Raw genomic sequence first — 20,515 nt, 5'->3', positions numbered from 1 at the left:
GTAATCATTTTGTTCTCGGGTTCCGTTAATAGTCCCATTCATCCAGACGACCACATACATGGGCTTTCTGGCTTTGGTTTCATTGTTTCAGGTCCAGTATTTCTGAGCGAGTTAACGGGCCGTATTTCTCGTAATCTTGTACGGAAATCTTTTTAACTAAAGACGACTCTTTTCAGTAGGGGTGGGCATAATCCGGTCCGGACCGGAAAAATGGACCGGTCTGGACCGGAATCGAGTGGACCGGAACCGGAATTAAAAATTCCGGTCCGGTCTCTGGTCCACCATTTTCCAAGTTTCCGGTTTCCGGTCCGGTCCGGTCCGGTCCGGGACCGGTATTTTCCGGTCCGGACCGGTTTGGACCGGAATGCCCGGAATTATGGTTATTTTCATTTTTTTTTCTTAAAATTGTATTTTTATTCCGGTCCAATCCGGTCCGAACCGGTCCAATGGACCGGAATTTGAAAAAGTGGGTAATTCCGGTCCAACCGGTCCGGTCCGGTCTTGGACCGGAATTTTTCCGGTCCGGTCCCGGACCTGAATTTTTGTAGTTCGGTCCAGGTCCGTGAATTTTACCGATTCCGGTTCCGGTCCAAACCGGTTCCGGTCCGGTCCGGTCCGGTTTTGGACCGGTGCCCACCCCTACTTTTCAGTATTCTATTTTTATTTATGCCATTTTTGCGGCACAATTTTTTGTTTAATATGAACATGTTTGCAATAAGTCTTGCTTCAGACGGTCTGAAATAAAACGGATCAAGTGATACCATTTTTTTTTAATAGAATGTAACTATTTAATGACAAAATGTTATAATTAAAATTGTCACTTTTTACCCTGAAAATGATGGTAACATTTTATCAGAAAATAGTAACACTTTATCTTAAAATGATTACATTTGGTCAGTCTTATTACAGACAGAAAATAGCCCGTCTGAGATAAGAATTTGCGATTTGTGTCACATACGTTGCTCCTCAGTTAGGGTTCCCATCCTCAAACATTGCGCTTAAAAAATGGACTCAAATACGCAAAATCACATCTAAAGATGCAACCGCTACCAAAATGTGTATTTGAGTAAAATTTAAAAATGATAAATCAAGGTACAAAACGGGACTAAGATAAAGAATCGAGGTGGTAAAGATGATAAAAAATTGGCTTATTACGTTAACAGGATCAACAAACAAGTATATGAAATTGAATTAAAATTTAAATTTCTACAATTGAGATCATGAAATACTACCTTACATAATTTCAAAGCTATTTCGTAAAATTCTTTAGCTCTTCACACGATTGTAAACACAACTAATGAATTAGTGGTATAATCTTTTTATGAATGACTTATATTTTAGAATACTCCTTACTTCCTCTATTCTATTTATATTTGTCTCCTTTAATAACTTCCATGTAATGTATTTATGAGTTATGAAGTACTCTCACTTCTATTAACAAAGAAACTGGGAGCAATAAGTAAATTATACATTTGATGTACTACCAGTTATATTGTCTTACTTAGCATTATAATAAAGTTTTTGACTTTTGTTTTAAAAATTATGAGTTTTACTATAAAGTTTCTGAGTTCATTCATTTATACATTAGGCTCAAAAAATTACAATAAAACTCATAAATTACATACAAGCTTAGTTATGTTTGAATTTTGACGGAAAAAATTAAAATCTAACTTATAAACTTTACTTAGCTCAGAAAAAATATACATGCTCAAAAACAAATACCGTCTGAGGTAATAAACTCAGAAAAAATACAGATAAGTTCAAAAACAAATAAAGTATAAGTAGTAAATCCGATGTATGTCCTTTTTTTTTCCAACTATGAGTAATTCATATATTCTTTTTAAACATAAATTGCCATGTATTAAAAGAGGAACCTATTCATTCAAAGTAGTAGTGTGTAAGTTAATAACTCCGGTTAGGTAATTGCAAATTTCAAATTTGGTCACAAAATCACTGCAAATTCTAAATTTGTGATGTCTTTTACAATTGTTATTGAGCCGAGTACAAACATTATAATCGTTTTTGTTATCTATTTATTTTCATTAAACGTACATAATTTTAATTTGTGTAGACAATGTCAATAACGTTGTTATAATGAAGTTTTTAGACTATTGTATTTTACTTATTTAGTTAATAGTTAGGGCCCCTGGTTTAAGGGATAAAATAATGCTCTAGTTATAGAAAAAAACTAATCAATTTAGTAAAAATAAGAAGAATAAAAACATTTAAATCCTATATTTATCCTATAGACGCGAAAAATAACCTAGGAATGACATACTTAGATGAGAGAAAAGAGGGAAACATATGGAAATAAATCAGTTATCTTAAATTAGCTTGTTTCTAAATACATTTAAATAGATGTTGATGTTAACCAGGTTAATATCGCATTTTTATTTTAATAAATAACTAGAGATAGAGGGGCAGATAATTCTCTCCCTATCTCCATTTTTTTATTAATAAAAAATCCATAAAACAAAAAAAAAAAAAAAAAATACAATGGCGAGCAAAATAATAGTATCCGTAATATCAATAATGATGGTAGTCGCAATTGTGGTAGGAGTTGTGACTGTTGTCCATGAGACATCCAAAAAGGGAGCTGATAATAAAACCGAGAACAAAGACGAAAATTTATCGTCTTCTATGAAGACGGTAAATGCGCTTTGTTCACCTACCACTTTTAAAGATGCTTGCATAAGAAGTCTTGGTTCGGTTGCTCAAAACCAAAGTACAACCCCTCAAGACTACGTGAAAGCAGGTGTAAAATTAGCATTGGAGCAAATAATGAAGGCGTCGAACCTAACTGACACACTTATTCCAAAAGCCAGTGCTACAAAGAATGTGAACCTGACTAATTCAGCTATAAAAACTTGTAAAGAATTATTTGATTTGGCGGTTGATCGCCTTGACGAGGCGATTAATCATGTCCATGATCCAAAAACATATAAGGATGATGAATTAGTTTGGAGCATTCGTTTGTGGTTAAGTGATGTAACTACCTTTGCTACGAGTTGTGTAGACGGGTTTCAGGAGGCGGATGCTCCGGATCTCCACCAGATTATGCAAGATGGTGTTGTTAATGCTACAGAGCTTACAACTAGTATGCTTGACATAATTACTAATTTTAATAAAGCGCTTGCAAGTATTGATCTTTCGCTTAATCCTGAAAAATTAGTCGAGATGGCGACTTCTAATTATAATCTTACTGGAGCAACGGTAGGCACTCCAGTAGGCGCTAGTCGTCGTCGCCTGCTTGGAATTAGTGTTGACCATGAAGGATATCCTACATGGTTGTCTCCTACCCAACGTAGGTTGTTAGGTAAGAACAAAAAATTTAAGAAGGGCTTAAAAAAGTTTGGAAGAGGAGTCTGGCGTTATTCTTTGCTGTCTTTGCTTTGCAGTGCGGTTGTTGGGGTTGGTGCTGGTATGAGGCCGAATGTTGTGGTTGCGCAAGATGGTAGTGGTCAATTTAACTCTATAATGGCCGCTTTAAATGGTCATCCAGGTAAAGACTTCCAAGGAAGGTATGTCATTTATGTTAAGGCGGGTATATATAGAGAGGAGGTTCTTGTGGGAAAGCAGCACGTTAATGTCTTCATGTACGGCGATGGACCAACAAGGACTGTGATAACCGGTGATAAAAGTTTTAAAAGACATTTTGGAACGTCTCAAACTGCTCCTTTCAACGTTGAAGGGTCAGGATTTTTCGCCAAAGATATGGGATTCCAAAATACGGCTGGTTTTGAAGGACATCAAGCAGTAGCGTTAAGAGTAAACGGTCTGCAAGCGGTTTTTCAAAATTGTTGGTTTGATGCTTTCCAAGACACTTTATATGCCCAAGGCGGTTCCCAATATTTTCAGAATTGTCAAATATCTGGTACCGTGGATTTCATATTCGGAAATGGTGCTACTCTAATCCAAAATTCAAGACTTCTTGTTAGATTGCCCGGTGAAGATCAAAAGAATATGGTCACGGCTCAAGGCGGATTATCCGCTAATGAAGCAACCGGACTTGTGATTCAAGGTTGTGAAATTCTTCCGGATAGATCACTTTTTCCTAAAAGACTCGAAATTGAGAATTACTTAGGACGTCCTTGGAAGGCTTATGCTAAGACCGTGATTATGGAGACGGTCATTGGTGACTTAATTAGGCCTGAAGGGTATTACCCTTGGGCCGGAACAGAAAATCTTGACACGTGTTTCTATGGCGAGTACAACAATCGCGGACCTGGCGCCAACACGGCTAGAAGGGTTACATGGAGAAATGTTAAAGTTTTAAACAGGGCACAGGCCCAACGATACTCAGCAATTATATTTTTAGGAGGTGCTCCTTGGGTTAAGGCTCTTGGTGTTCCATTCAAACCTTATGTTGGTTGATACTTGATAGTTTAGACCTCATACATTTATTTCATTTAAGTGTAATTTTTTTGTAATTTATTCAAGACAACATACACTTTTCATTCAATCACTTTAGCCTTTTAAATCACATATTTTTGATACAATAACATCAGTGGTTTGTTACCTTGGAAGATCAACGTTGAAATAATTTAAAGCACAACTGGTCTGAATATATTCATTTAAAGTTAAAACGAGTTAAATATTGTGAATAAGACAAAAGTGAAAAACTTACGAAATAACAAGATATTTGTCCTATTTATTTAAGTTGGATATTACTTAACCCGTCTTAATTTTAAGATAAAAACTTGAGGAGTTAAAACGAAATCTCGACTTTCGAATCCATAAATCAACGTAAGTGCGTGCATATGCACGTAGTCGGTTCACAAAAGTTTCTTCACTTTGCCATAAACTCATTATGATGTCAAATGTCAAATGTCAAATAAAACTGCAAAATTAGATATTTGAAAATTTATAAAATTGAAACCGTAAATAAAATTCGGATTTTTGGATCGCATAAATCAACATATGTTTATATGATTGTCATGGTTCACCTACAAGATATTCTTCATTCATCACCAATTAAGGCATTTTTCATATTAAAATTAACAATCAAAATTTTCTTAAAATCGATATCCCAAAATGAAATCTCTGACTTTCAGATTTACATAAATTATCATACGTACATGTAGATGTAGAGGTCATGATCAATTCCCACTAATTTATTCATTTCTCATGTATTAAAAGTTTCGAATCGTATAAATCAACACATATACATGTAGACATGTAATTGGGCCGGATTTGGATGGGCCAGGCCGAGACATGCTTGACCCGGGCCTAGGCCCGAGACGGGCTAGAGGCGGGCCGAGTTGGCAAGCCTAACATAAATTTTATTTTTTCCCCTAAAATAGACGGGGCGGGGTGGGCTGGGAAAATGGAACCCGGGCCTGGCCAGGGGGAAAGAGCAGGCCAGACTGGTCAGGGGGCGGGCCATATGGTGTGGCGGGCTGGGGCGGGTTGGGCCTTGGCCGGGCCGGACTAGCCCGTGCGGACTGGCCCATGCGGTTGGCCAGCTCTATGTACATGTAATAGTCGTCGTCCATTCACAAGAGATTCTTACCATAATTAATACATTTGTCAAATCAAAACTTAAAATTAGACATTTGACAATGTCCTAAAATTTAACCTAAAAACAAAAACTCGACGTCACATAAATCAACTTACACGTATATCTAACGATCATGGTCATTAACAATTTTTTCTTCATTTACTATAATTATTAACACATTTGTAAGATAATCGCCCCAAATTTGTGTATCGATTGATCATACCTTTTTTGAAAGAAAATTATCGACATAAGCAAATTGGTCACAATTGGACATCTGAGCACAAAATTATAACCGTCCAACGCTTTCCCGATCGCTTTTTTTGGGTCTAATTTAATCATTGTTCTTATTAAATTATTATTATTAATTATCGTTTTAACAATATATACTCATAAAATCTAACGTCATCCAAAAACACGAAAAAAAACTGAGAAAAAACGAAGTAAATGTTCCTATTTGTGTGAATTAGAGACGAAAAATTGTATGAAAAATTTGGGGCGAGATGAGTAAAACCGGCGAAATATAATCCCCTTAGGCCATACTGACATAGGCTCCTATAACATTGCATAGAGAAGGTAGGAACAAAAGGAACAAAACATAGTTAACGTTAGACCCCTTGGCCCTTACTCCGTACAAGGTACATTCCTAGCTATGAAAATTACCACACCGTAACTTACAAACATAGAGAGGTAAAGAGGTTAATTACTAGTGGCCTAGTTAGGTAATTAACTAATTAGTTAGGGTTGTCGGAAACAGAGGTACTCTGTTTTCCTTTCGTCGTGTTGACACCAAGTTTGTGTTTCAACTCGGAGAGAAGCTGCTTATTTTCTTCATTCAACACCTCCGCTTTCTTCCGAAGCCTCTCGTTTTCCTTCATTATGTAACAATTCTCAATGTACAACTCCGTGTTCAACCTTTCCATTTTCGCTTCGTCGAAATAAGAGAAATAATTGGTGGAAGGATTTTTATCTTTGAAACACAAGGAAGGAAATGAGTGTTGTGAGTGAATGGTGAGAGGAGTAACACATTTATACAAGTATGAGGAGTTGGACTAGTAGAGCCGTAGAGGGAGTAAATAACCAATAAGGCAATAAGCCAATAAGTCTCCGTGTGACACGATAATATCCGTCACAAGTTTGTAAGGGGTTAAATATCACTAACATATGTTGATAAGGAAAAATTAGAGTGTATAAGGAATCACAAATAATTTGTTATCTACTCATGTGACTGTGTGAGTTTTATTTGACCCGTCATGAAGTTGTGCTGAATATTGTTCGTCCAAAATGAGAATTTGTGGTTTGACCTTGCAAACGGGTCGAGTCAGGTCATTTCGGGTTTCGGCTCTGTTTCGTGTTTGTTGGCCAGGTCTGTTTCGGGTCAAGCGAGTCGGGTTATTTCGGATCGGGTTATGTTTGGGTCAATGAATAAGAGAGAAAAAACAATTCCAAGTCTTTTCGGTTCAATTAGAGTTATATTTTGTCGGGTCATTTTCGGGTTGAGTGGTTTTGAATCGGGTCAGTTACGGGTCAAGAAAGCTCGGGTCATGTTCGAACTGGGTTGGGTCAGTTCGGATTTCGAGTCGCATTCGGGTGATGTAGTTCAGGTCAATTTCGAGTCTCAGGTCAACCTCTTCAGTCAGATCAATCAAGTCGAATTGCTTTTACCATGTCTATTTTCGGTAAACAATGGGTTGTTACTTGTTAATGATGGTAAAATACGTAAAAAGAGAGAAAATGATGAAATGTTTCACTATCTATTACAGTTAATGATGGCAAAATACGTAAGAAGAGAAAAATGATGACATCTTTTCTCACAATAATCATGCCTCCCTACATACAAGGCGGCTGGTTTTGGGCTCTCTGCGTATCTTGTTTTTGTTACCCTCATTATTATCGTTATTTAAGTATTACAATCATGACTCTCTATATTCACACCTAAGTTTTCCGGTTTACCCTTCTACTTCTTGTGTTTTCTTAATGCCATATATATCATCATTATTAACTTTTTTTTAACTCGTTTTTGTGTTCTTAGATCGTGTTTATCATCATAGTCACACACAATATGGCCTGATGTAATTATATTGATACATCGGTAAATTTTATTTAAAACTGTCTTAACTTAGATCATGTTTATCATCACTCACACACAATTTGTGCCTAAAGTAATACGGAGCACATTGGTATCATAGTATGTCTTGTTTAAGGCGATCTCATAAACATTACTTTTATTATTTCACCATTTAAATTGACCTGAATTGAACGACTAGGAGAAGACTCTAGCGCGTGATGTAACCATGTTAAGAAATTTACAAAGTCCAAAATCATTCAACTCACGGTTGACAAGGTCCGAAACAATTAATTAATTTAAAGTCACATTTAAACTTCTCAAATCGTCAAATACACCTTTTAAAATCAATAGTTTTACCCATCGTCTTTATTAGATTACTCCATTTTTTTTAACCACTTTTCAAACGGGCCTTTAGTGAGTAGACATGAAACGACTCGACAACATCAGATTGAAAACATAAAATGATTTGATTTAATCTCTAAAGTATAACATACTTTAAATGACTAATATTGCATATTCAAACAGAAAAAATTGTTTGCCAAATCTAGTCTCAAGTTGACCAAACAAAAAATGTGCAAGTCGTCGAATTTGTTTAATAATTAAATTGAAATTAAGCGTATACCATTCCTGAAATACTCCCTCCCATTCACAATAAACCTCCCATTTCATTTTGGCACAAATATTAAGGAAACACACTACCCCACCATATAATTAAATTTGAACCACACAAATACACTACCCCACCATACAATTAAATTTGGACCACACAAACACTTACCAAAAAAGGAAATAGGGAGGTTATTGTGAATAGACGGAAAAGGAAATAGGAAGGTTTATTTTGAATGGGAGGGAGTATGATTCTTTTGCCCAAAAATAACTTTTAGAAGAAGGAAAACAACATATTCATGATCGATATGCACAAGAAAGTTTCGCATAATATGTTGGAAAATGTGAGAAAATTGAGAAAAAAAGAAATTAAAATAGTAGCAAGTTTTGAAAAAGCAGTAAAAAAACGTGAAAATTATAATTTTTCTCCTTTTATAATAATTGCACGGTCGCTTAATTTTTCCGCTTTGTTATGTTTATCATCGCGTATGCTATCCTTCCGTTGTTTATTTCCTTTACAAAAACAAACCAGATATATTTAAAGTCCACGATCAAAAATAAACCTTGCAAAATAAACTCTAACCTAAAAAATCAATTTAAAGTATATAAATGGACAACAAATCGAACATCCTAAATAAATAACCTAAATTGCAAGTAAAAACCGATTCAACCTCAATTGCCACATGCGTCATCATCCCGGTTACAACATATTTTAGTCCTAATATTATCTAGATTCAATGCAAATTATAGCAACGGTTTTTCACATTAATAAGACGAATATGGAAAAATTCACAACAGATTCATAACCGAAGATGGTAATAATTCGACATCAAAAGCTAGGAAAGTAAATAAAAATTAACCTAACATAGTTTAACGTTAAACCCCCTTGTCCAAAAGATTTAGCTAATATTAATCCGCTGTTTACCAACATAGGGGAAAATTATCAGTGCAATTGCAACTTACAAACATAGGGGAAAAGGAATTAACTAGTAATGATCCTAATTAGGTAATTAATTAGTTTGGTGATCGGAAACGGAGGTGCTCTGTTTTCCTTTCGTCGTCTTCGAATTCACACTAAGTTTCTGCTTTAACTCAGAGAGAAGTTGCTTATTCTCTTCATTCAGCACCTCGGCTTTCTTCCGAAGCTTCTCGTTTTCCTTCATTATGTAACAATTTTCAATGTATAACTCTGTGTTCAACCTTTCCATTTCTGCACCAAAATTAAGTTTGTTATTAGTAAGAAAAAGAATAAGTAAGATGCAGATAAAATGCAATGAAGGTTAATAGTCTAATAGAAGTTTTAATTTAAGACGGTTTTAATCAAGACTTACGGAAAATGACAAATATGAATAAAAAAGGAAGAAATGGGGAAATGAGTTTAGTTTCTCCAAAAAGATTACCTTAAGAAAAAGTAAGAGAAGTAGTTGGAGAAGAACTTTGACGGACAAGGAAACAAATGAGTGTTAGTTCAGAGATAAAACAGAGAGAAAGAGGTGAGTAAAGGTTGAGAAGGGTGGCACATTTATATACAACTAGTAAGTACTCGTACTAGGGAGTAATAATGATTTTTTCTTTTGTGTGATGATTGAACCCGTATTCACGATTTTTGGTGTGTATTGGGTAAATTCTCAAGTAAATGGGTGAATTTGGTCGGTTCAAGTCTCTCATTGATTTCGGGTTAATTCGAGTTGGGTCGGGTAATTTCGGGTTTGTTGGCTGGGTTTGTTTCGGGTCATGCGGGTCGGTTCATTTTCGTGTCGATGAATAAGAGAGAAAAAGTCATTTCAAGTCTTTTTGGTTCAACTAGACTTTGTTTTGTCGCGTCATTTTTGGGTCGGGTGGTTTCGGATCGGATAATTTCAGGTAGGGTCAGTTACGGGTCAAGAAAGTTCGGGTCATGTTTGGGCCGGATCGGATCAATTCGGATTTCGGGTCACATTCGAATGATGTAGTTCGGTCAATTTCAGGTCTCCGGTCAGCCTCTTCGGGTCAGGTCAATCGGGTCAGATTGCTTTTGCTAGGTCTATGCTCAAGTATACGTGATAGCCTGCAAACCATGTAAATCAGGTAAGCCAATCGAGAGTGACTGACTTGAAATATAAAAGGCGGCTCAGGCCATAAATACTTCAAAAGATTGCTCATGAGGAAGCTTAAACCCGACCTCTTAGGAAATTTCACCCAAATTTTAACTACTGGACTCCACCGTCTCATTGCAAGTAATAATGAGTTGGTTAATGATGGCAAAAAAAACGTAAAAAGAGAAAAATGATGACATATATTTAAGTAGCTCTCACAACAATCATGCCTGCTCTATAAATAGGATCGAACTCTAGATTTTGTAAGTGGTACTGCAATTGCTAGTAACAACAAAATAGAGAGGCAACCGCGCCGGTTCTTCTGTTTTTTGTTACCGTCATCATTATCATTAACTCACTACCAATCATGACTCTCTTACACACAATTCACCCAACTTGTCTCATTTACCCTTCTACTTCTTGTTTTTGTCATCATTTTCTTTCATTTACGTAATCTTAGATCATGTTTATCTCCACATACACAACACACACAATCTAAGCTTTAAGTATTCATATTTGGAGTGTTAATTTTGTGACTTCACACTATCTCTACTCATTTTATTTGTTTCTCTTTTTGTCATCATCTTTAACTTTCTTACTCCTTTTGTATTCTTAAATCAAGTTTAGCCTCTCACACATAATATGAATTGTACTAAATTGAACTGTTTTAAACTGCACATTAAACCTAACTTAAACGGTATAATAATAATAATAATAAGAATAATAATAATAATAATAATAATAATAATAATCATTTGTAATAATATAAATTTAAATATTAATCATAATTATTTTCCCCGGAATGTAGAATTTATTATAAATTGATATATTATTCGAGAGTTAAGTATACTTGTAAATATATGTAAAAAAAAAGGACTGCATATATAGCATTTATAGCCTACTATTTTGAGTAAACTCGAGGGGTTTATTGTCTATTCACTATTCTTGTAACCCCACACGTTAATGAAATGTTTTTAATTGACTCAAGTTGTATCATTTGAATATGACGCAAACGTCTAAAGTAATCACGACAAGACATTTAATAGACTCAAAATCACTCGACTCATCGTGATTTACATGATCCAGAATCACTAATGTAAAAGTCACGTTTATGGTAATAAAAAATCAATTATCAGACATTCTTTTTTGAAATAAGTAGTTTTTTTTAAAACCATTCTTTTAACTCTTTTTTTTCAATAGTTATCATTTTGACTATTAGCCTTTGAAATGAGCAGACATGGACAAATTGGGTAACATGAGATTAATGCACAAAATGACACGATTCAACCTCTTATATAAAATACGCTTAAAAGGATTTAATCCTGATCTGATCGGATGAATTTATTTGCCAAATCTAGTCTCAAATTGAATAATTCCTACCCCACCCGCCACCACCTACCATCTCTCACGCCCACCTTAGCTTGACAGGGGCGTTTAAGGTCCCGAGAAACCATGAGCGCGGGACTCGAGCCTCCTGTTTTGCTCACCAAATTTAAAAACTTTATCGATGGAATTAAATACAAACTTTATAATATAGTATGCTTGTACATTCATGTTTGGGGCCTCGTTGTTTTGTGATGCATAGAATTTCTATTTGTTTTAACACGCCCTTGACCAATTGCCTCCTCTGAACCTCGCCCTTAAGCTCAGCGTCACTGCGACCCTTCCCCTATCCCTCGGTCAACCCATCCTCCCTCAAACAGTTGCCTTGCCCAACTCTCTCCCCCACATCAGCCCCCTCGTACCACTCAGCTGCCTGTTCGTCATATAATTTGATTAATTTTAGTTAGACTAATTTACTTTACATAACTAGACCTAACTTCATAAAATTATAATTTATGGTAAAAAAAAATGTGATTAAGGTGCATGATTATTAAAAAAAAAAAAAAAAAAAAAAGGAAATTGTTAGAAACAAAATTATTCTTTGTTTTATATGAAATTATGAGGCATAATCAATTAATTTAGTAAGCGTTTGATTAGTTAATGTGAAAAAAAAAAGAGTATTATTTTGGTTTTTTAGGAGAATGATATATTCGGTAAAATTAAAAAAACGAGTACATGATTGAGTAAAATCTTTTACAACAAAGAGTAATTATGCAAGTTACTTCTTCCTCCTTCCTAGTCATTTCTTTACCTTTCGTTTTGACACAAAGATAAGGTGAGGAGAGAGAACCATTTGTAGGTGGACGATTGATTATATAGATTATTAAACTACCTTTAGCTTAAAAATATTCCTAATATAGAAAGGTATAAGTAATGAATGAAACGTCCATAAGAATAGGTAAATAAATGATCGGGACGAAGAGAGTATTAACATAGGCATAAAAAATTAATAGATAACATTGTGCGTAGAGATGGCAGTGTCACCCTGATCTGTGGATATCCATCTACACGAAATTAAATGGGTGGGATATGAATGACGATTTTTTTTAAAAAAATTTGGGTGAGATATCAATCAATCAATACTATATATTAAATCCAGAAAATAAGGGACTTCAATGTAATTAAAGAAAGTTATATAAATTAATTATACTATATAGTTTTAAATCACTAGCACCGTGTGATGGACCCGATTAAGGGATCTCAATGCAAATATTATATACTATGGGTTAAAATTAAATTATATAGAAGCTTGGTAATTTTCCTAAACATTTGTAAAAGATTAAAACATGGTCAACTTTCTTACAATAAAATAATTAATTAAGATGATCAGTTTCAAGGAGACTAAAAGAAAGAAGATGCTTGGAATTTTCCTAAATATTTATAGAAGACTAGAAGATGGTAAATTTCCTTAAATGGGGTAAACACTTTAATTCGGAGGGAGTAATTAATTAGTATAAATATGTACACTTATGGTATTAATTATTATCATCATAAAATTATATATTAAATTTAAAATCTATGCAATTTAATTAAACTTTATAGTTTATTAGATGTTTAAAGATGTTAACTAGTTTTGTGACCCGTGAAATTCACGGGATCTTTTGTTTTTTACTATGATATTTTTAGTGAATCAAATAATAACATTCTACAATATGATTTCATGTTTTAAAACTTCTATAAAATCAAGACAAATTACTTTTTTTGTACAATAGTTTTATGTAAAATCAGAAACTAAAGTGTTATATAGTAAATACTTTTATCAAAACCATGTCATTATTTGACGTTCTTTTATGAGGGTTTTAAATGGAAAGTGGTGTTACTCAAATCCTTTTACGTGCTTTGTGATATGTCAAATATGCGCAAATGGAAGCTGATTAAAATCAATTAATAATACAGGTATTCGCATAATCGAAAACTGAAGTAACTCAATGGAAGCTGATTAAAATCAATTAATAATACAGGTATTCGCATAATCACATTACATGAAACCATAATATTATCAAACAAAGATCGCCAAACATGCAACACCCTCACTAATTAGATATTAAAATTTTATCAACAAATCCGAAATTAATATAAAACACACGATTAGAATTGTTGTGACAAAAACTAACATTTCACAGCACCCATTATATTGTAGCTAGTACTATAATAAATTGCGGAACTAAGAATTTGAAAGGAGCAACTCGTAATAATTGGATCATTAAGTCCCTATACTTCATCCATTAAACAATATTAAGCAAAAATGTGCTTTGACATTTCTCCAAATTTTCCACCTTGGGGATTCAACCGTATACTTCAAAATAGATAAACTAAGCATTCCACTCAATCATGTTTTCTATCAAAAGCCATTTTGAATAGGCATGTGTCTCATGTGTATAATTAAATAAAATAAAAATTAAATTTAAGGTGTACAAAAGAATAATGTAGATGTAAATAAACTTTTTAGATTTCTCTCATCTTTATAGTTATTAATAATTGATAATTAATTCACCTCACTAATTTAACATCTAACTCCTTTCTTAAATGATAATTTTTGGGCTTTTCACTCCATTATTTATACTACCTATTATCCATGTCAATAAGATTGAGATCCTCGCAAATTCAATTTCATTCTATGAGTGTTATTTTTCTAAGGAAAAATGATGATTAAAAAACAACACATATCAAAATAAAGCATACATTTATTATAGACACGCATCAATAGCTCTAAAACAAGGTAGGCCGTCAAAAATGGCGAACAAATACCAGCCGCTAAACCACAAATTACACACAGGAATGGAAGACTACTACATAAGTACATAATTATAACCTCCTGATCATTTTCCACAACACCATTTGATCCAGATTACTTTTCTTAGACCTGTTACCAAAGCCGGAAATTGCCTCCTGATCCTGAGAACAATCAATAAGCAGCAGCATCTGATATCTCCCTCAAAGGAATAAGCTTTTCTCAATGAACCGGGCTGCCATCACTAGCTATCATCTCCTTAAACGCGGATGGGTGACACTGCCTTGCTAGACACTCGTGTTATCATCAACATCCACTTAACAGCCTTCTCAAAATTATGTAAAAGTAGCATTGTTCCCGGCTACTTGACCCTCGATACCATCTCCCAAGTTTCTATCGAATCAAACAAGGGTCCAAACAAAACGAGACGCAGTTGCCTTCAGTAGAGGATAGATAGCAACTGAAATGGCCACATACAAAGCTTTTGCAAGAGGACACATCCATGGTCGAATAAACATGGCAAAAGAAATATCACCCAAGATGGAAGACCAGATTCCAAGAGTTAGTATTCAGTAGATTCAATGTTAAATCGCATTACGATTCCATTCTCAACTGCCTTGTGACATGATCACATCCCCTTTTTTGTTTCTACAAAAGTAAGGATTCGGCTCCCATCCATTACATCTTTGATCAAAAAGTAGGGTGACAGCGAAATTTCACCTTTCATATTACCGAAGTTTCTTATCCTTCGGCGGGGGCTCGGGATACTGTTTACCAGCTTCAACTTCTTTTTTGCCTCCTCCAAAGTCATTAAACAACCTCTAATCTCAAATTATTTTTCATTATCCCTCAAATTTTGTGATATTATGCCCCAATTATTAATCAACCCTACAAATTCATTCGGGAAAGCTCTACTGATAAGATTATTAGATCTCGGAGTACAATAAAGTTCATTTAAAAAGTAAAAAATAAACGGAAACTCGGAAAGTACCTTTGAGTCACCCTCCGGTGTAACAATCAATACACATGTTGAAAAATCAGACTACTCAAACAACTGATATTTCGACAGGAAAAAAAGAAAGAAGCTGAATGATTCTGGTTCGGCCCAAATAAAGAAAGGGGGAGGCATGAGTGAGCTTCTATTCTAAACCCGCTCCGTTAACAGCGAACCGTGATTTTAGAGATGAGGTTTTGTTAGAGAGTAGTGGGGAGAGAAAAGTGAGACTCTAGAGAGAGGTTGTGTTTGTGAAAATGGTGGATGTAAGAGTCGGTATATATTTTTTTTTTTGACATGCATGATGGATTGATGAGTGTTGTACTGTACTAACAGAGAGTAGGCTCCTACTTATAACCAATTAAATCAAATCAAAAATCTTTAGACCTTGTGTCATACATAAAAAAACAAACGAAATCCCCTAAAACCTCTTTTAATCATTACCTTTTTAGGTAATAGCTAGTTTTATTACCCGTGAAATTCACGGTGTTAGCTGTATTGTCACGTTGGTGGTGTTATACAATCCCGGATTTGCGGTCGCACTGATGCCCTATTGACAAAAAGGACCCGTAAGAATTTTTTTTATCAATCTATACTTATACTACCATAATATATTGTCAATATATTATCAATATATATATTTTCTACAATTTACTAAACGTTTGCCGTGGATTTTTAATAATTTGCCACGAATATTGTTACGTTTATTAGTGTTTTCTCACGATTATTGTTATTATTGTTATTGTCTTCAATTTTGTTTAGATATGTAATTAATTCAACCTAAAAAAAATTAAAATAGATTTTTTTATATTTGTGAACAATAATTCAATGTAGATTGAATGGTTAGCATTATTTTAAAAGATTATGGTGAGAATTATATTTGTGTTTAATATGAGATATATTGGCTTTAATTTTAAGTTTAATTTTTTTTTTAACAAATAAAAAATAAATACTAATATTTATTGTGATTTAATTAGTGTTTAATGTTATGATTTTTTCAATTTTTTTAAATAATAATGATGATATGTCATGCTCTAATAGTCTTAAAGGTGAATGTTGAAAGCTAATATTTAGACTTGCCTTTTTATATTATACTAGTTTTGTACCCGCGAAAATCGCTGAGTTGTTCTATTTATTCCATTTATTTGCTTTTGTTGACGTCCATCTTTAAATAAAATATAAAATATTTTTTTAATCGCGAATAAGCTATAAACCAAACATTTGTAAATATTTACTTCTTTTACATTATTTTTCATGATCATAGTAATATAGATAGAAGTTTTAATTTGAATTTTATTTCCATATATTTTAATACATGTTAATATTATTCATGGATATTTTGTAGTCAACAATTTAATGTAGCTAATTTTATAACTATATATGTTTGTTTAAATTTTTTACAAATTTATTATTTTTATATATTTATGATGTACGTCATAAATAATTAAGCTAAAAACGGCTGCGTGGTTAGATCGATAAACAAAAAACTCCAAGATCGCGGTTAAATATCTAATAGGTTTTTTAAAGAAAGTTAAATGGATATGATTAATTTAACTTTTCCTCAAAATCTATACTTTTTTATAAAAAATATACATGTAAAATAGAGAATCTCGCCGATGATGAATGGTGATACTTAGTAAGCCAACTAAAAGAGTAAAAAATATGTTTTCGTTTTTCACATTTAGATCCAAACATGTAATCTCCACTTTTTAATAGCCTCCTCACAATCAATAATCTGCAAATTGAGATAGATAAAATTAAAATTAAAATTAAAATTAAATAAGTATCATCTTAATTATAAAACTAACTATACAACTTATTTAACGTTTAAAATTTTAAAATCTTAAGAGATAGAAATATGGAGTACTTTTAAGAAGACTATGAACATTTGAATCACATGCACATATACACCTTATTTTTTATTTTTTCGTAAGTGTGCTAATTACAATATTTAAGATGGTTTTGAAATCAATCAAAAGTAACAATATGAGAAATTGTGAAGCTTTATAATCCAAGATATATTGGATTTTTCATTTACCACATATAAGACCTTTAGCTAGTATCTTTATTACTAATGAGGAATTATATGGATAAATTTTACGATTTAAATTTTAATAATGAGAGTAAATTCTTAATTTATTTTTGTGATTTAGTACATGATCTTATGGTTTCCAATAAAAAATATTATTAGTAACTTTATAATCCAAATTATTAGACTTTTTATTTACTACATATAAGACCTTTTAACTACTATCTCTATGGTTAATGAAGAGTTAGATGGATAAATTGTACGATTTAAATGATGAGAGTAAATTGTTAATTCATTTTTATAATTTAAATCATGATCGGTATTATGATTTCCATCAAAAAATATTAGTAAATCTTATGAAGAATTTTAATAAATAAGTCTGATGTAGCCTTAATATTAACCAATACTATAAAAATGACATGTGAATTAAAATTAGAGGTTTTAAGTAGCCTTTTAACTATATTGTATTTTTTTTTTTTTTTTACAAAAACAGAGTTATAAAAAAACAATTTACTAAGATCCTCTAAATTCGAATTAAAAATTAAAAATGTTTGGTTTTTATATCAAGTGAGACAATTACGTACCAAATAAGTTTTAATACATTAGAACATGGTTCAAGGACGGATATCAAGTTTTTGTTCAACTAAATCCTTCTGTTGCCTACACATTTCCCATGTAGTTTTTTTAACACACTATGTTAATATTATGAGAAGACAAAGGAAGCATCACCTACAAAAATGGAATAAAAAACAAACATACATTTAACGATAATTCAATTAATCTTGTAAGAGGGTTTATATAAAGATAGTATAAAATAAATCTACCACAAAGCGATATTAGTGGATAAATTACAAAAAACTGTGCATTTTACAATAAGCTTATATAAATTACACAAACAAAACTCGTATAACATACCTTATGTATAACGTAATTAACTGCACAATCCAGCTTTCCAATAATAAGAAAATTGTACCATTCCATCTGCAAAAATAAATCAAGGTGAGAAATAAAAATTGACATCAATAAAAGTTATTTAAACAATACCAAATAAAACACAAATCTTATGTATGATATAACTTTATTTTTTTTCACAAATGCAAATGATTAATAAAAATTATATGTAATGGAAAGTTTCAATAACATATGAATATGCCAAAAGCTTAGAAAAATAGGGTAAAAAATAAAAGTGCTTATTTTAAAGACTTTACTTATATTAACTTAGCATCAAATAAGGAGTTAAATTTTAGGGGGAGAAAAGAATCATCAAAAAGGAAAAGGAAGAGCTAAAGAGAAAATGAAGAGTTAGAGATGAATAAGGGGTCATAAACGTGATAATAAGTATTCTATCTTAATTTTATGAATGAATATTATTAATTAGTCACACATTATCAAATGAAATTTTCTTAGTGATTCTACGTTGTCGCATGTCTTATACATATGCTCAAGGTAGCATATTTATATTATTGTATAGATATGACATGTAGATTATGATAGGTAATTTAGCATGCTTTTAAGTTAGATATATAGATTTTGTATTTAGATTATAGAGTTATTAATTTTACATACATAAACATGGAGCAAAGAGAAATGTAATGTAAAAGGTTTGCATGAGAGTGGTTTAAAAATTATCTTATGAAATTAAAATAAGACATATAGTTGATGGTTGATAGTTTAGCTTACTTTTTAATTATATTTATAGATTATTATTATTATTATATCCACTTTGCATGAGAGTGATTTAAAAATTATCCTATGAAATTAAAATTATCTACATCGAACATTTATATCCAATTGAGGATTCATGTTATGATTTTTGGGTGTCTTTTTATTATTATCATCAAATTTAATATATATAATAATTATGTAGTAAGGTTTTAGGACTTTTGAGCATTCTTTTTCATTATTAGCAAATTTAATATAAACATAAATATGGAGCAAGGAGAAATGAAATGTTAAAGGTTTGCTTTAATTTTTATTTTTATTTTTTATTTTTTTGTTGACAAAAGCCACCTTGTTTAATGTTAAATATGTTATTATTTACTCTTAATATCAACAAAATATTTATTTTTTTAATAAACGGAGTAAATTAGAATTATGTGATATTTATTTGTTGCTTAAAATTTTCTAACAATAAACGTCAAAATTTAAAATTTAATATGAATTTTGATTTTAATTGTTGTTTAATTTATCTACAAGCTTAAAAGTCCAAAGTATAATATTTGTAATGCTATTTGCATTTAATATTTCTTTCTTTTTTTATTTTTTACTTTTAAAATTAGAAATAATGATGTAAACTTTGGTGTAAATTTTAATTATAAATTATGAAATTTTGATGTAAATTTGAAAGGGATATATAAATTTTGGAAAAAAAATATATTTAAATTAATGTCATATAATAATAAGTTGATGATTTATACCACATTAACTCGCCATGTCATATTAATATTTGACATGTCATGTGTAGTAAGTGACGTGGCTTTTTGGTAGTGTAAGGTGGCATTTATGACGTGGCATTTTAAGTTCCCCTTTTAATAGTATTATATAGATTTTTTTTATGAACCTAAAAACAATTAGTCATTTACATTCATGTTGTCAATCTTATAGTTAGTTTATAATATAGTATTGAGTCGAATGAATAGAGTATTTGTTTAAGTAATTCTAATATTTCTCTTCTTAGTCTTCTTTCTTCAATAAACCATCCCTACATAAAAAAAAATCACTTAGTCATTAATTTTTGTTATTAATTTAAGTTTCTCTTAAATAATGGAAGAAAGATGACATTGAGTCTAAAGATGTAAGTATATATTTACCTTTGAATAGCACAACACCACAAATCTCAATATCCCTAAGTAAGAAATAAACAACAAATATGCGAGGTTAAAAATGTGATGTACTTCATAACCAATGGAAAATAAAATAAATAAATGAATTCTTAATTTAAAACCTTAATACATTTACCTTGATGCTGATACAATGATAAAAAAAAAGTTAGTGACATATACAATTCTTTTCGCGATAGCGGTACAAAAATATTTACTTAAATGTTGTCTCACAAATGTTGTCTTCCGTCAAAACCTTATAGTCAATCTTGTAGTTAGTTTATAATATAGTATTGAGTGGAATGAAGGGAGT

The 20,515-nt window shown here is 32.0% G+C and overlaps 2 protein-coding genes across 2 annotated transcripts; one reads left to right on the top strand and one right to left on the bottom strand.

Annotated features, from left to right (window-relative positions):
* The first annotated feature begins 2,384 nt into the window (after positions 1 to 2,384).
* On the top strand, positions 2,385 to 4,462 carry LOC141652881 (pectinesterase 4-like). Its single transcript, XM_074460493.1, has one exon. The coding sequence runs from the start codon at positions 2,497 to 2,499 to the stop codon at positions 4,372 to 4,374; it is 1,878 nt and encodes a 625-aa protein (XP_074316594.1). The 5' UTR covers positions 2,385 to 2,496; the 3' UTR covers positions 4,375 to 4,462.
* Positions 4,463 to 8,915: 4,453 nt separating this feature from the next.
* LOC141652051 (protein LITTLE ZIPPER 3) lies at positions 8,916 to 9,677 on the bottom strand. Its single transcript, XM_074459708.1, has 2 exons — positions 9,572 to 9,677; positions 8,916 to 9,381 (listed from the first exon to the last, which is right to left on the bottom strand). The coding sequence occupies exon 2, from the start codon at positions 9,377 to 9,379 to the stop codon at positions 9,182 to 9,184; it is 198 nt and encodes a 65-aa protein (XP_074315809.1). The 5' UTR covers positions 9,380 to 9,381; positions 9,572 to 9,677; the 3' UTR covers positions 8,916 to 9,181.
* Between the last annotated feature and the right edge of the window lie 10,838 nt (positions 9,678 to 20,515).

Source organism: Silene latifolia, chromosome 4, assembly GCF_048544455.1.
Source record: "Silene latifolia isolate original U9 population chromosome 4, ASM4854445v1, whole genome shotgun sequence".
Lineage (NCBI taxonomy): Eukaryota > Viridiplantae > Streptophyta > Magnoliopsida > Caryophyllales > Caryophyllaceae > Silene > Silene latifolia.
The sequence above is the reverse complement of the archived record's forward strand: the minus strand, read 5'-3'. Positions and strand labels throughout refer to the sequence as shown.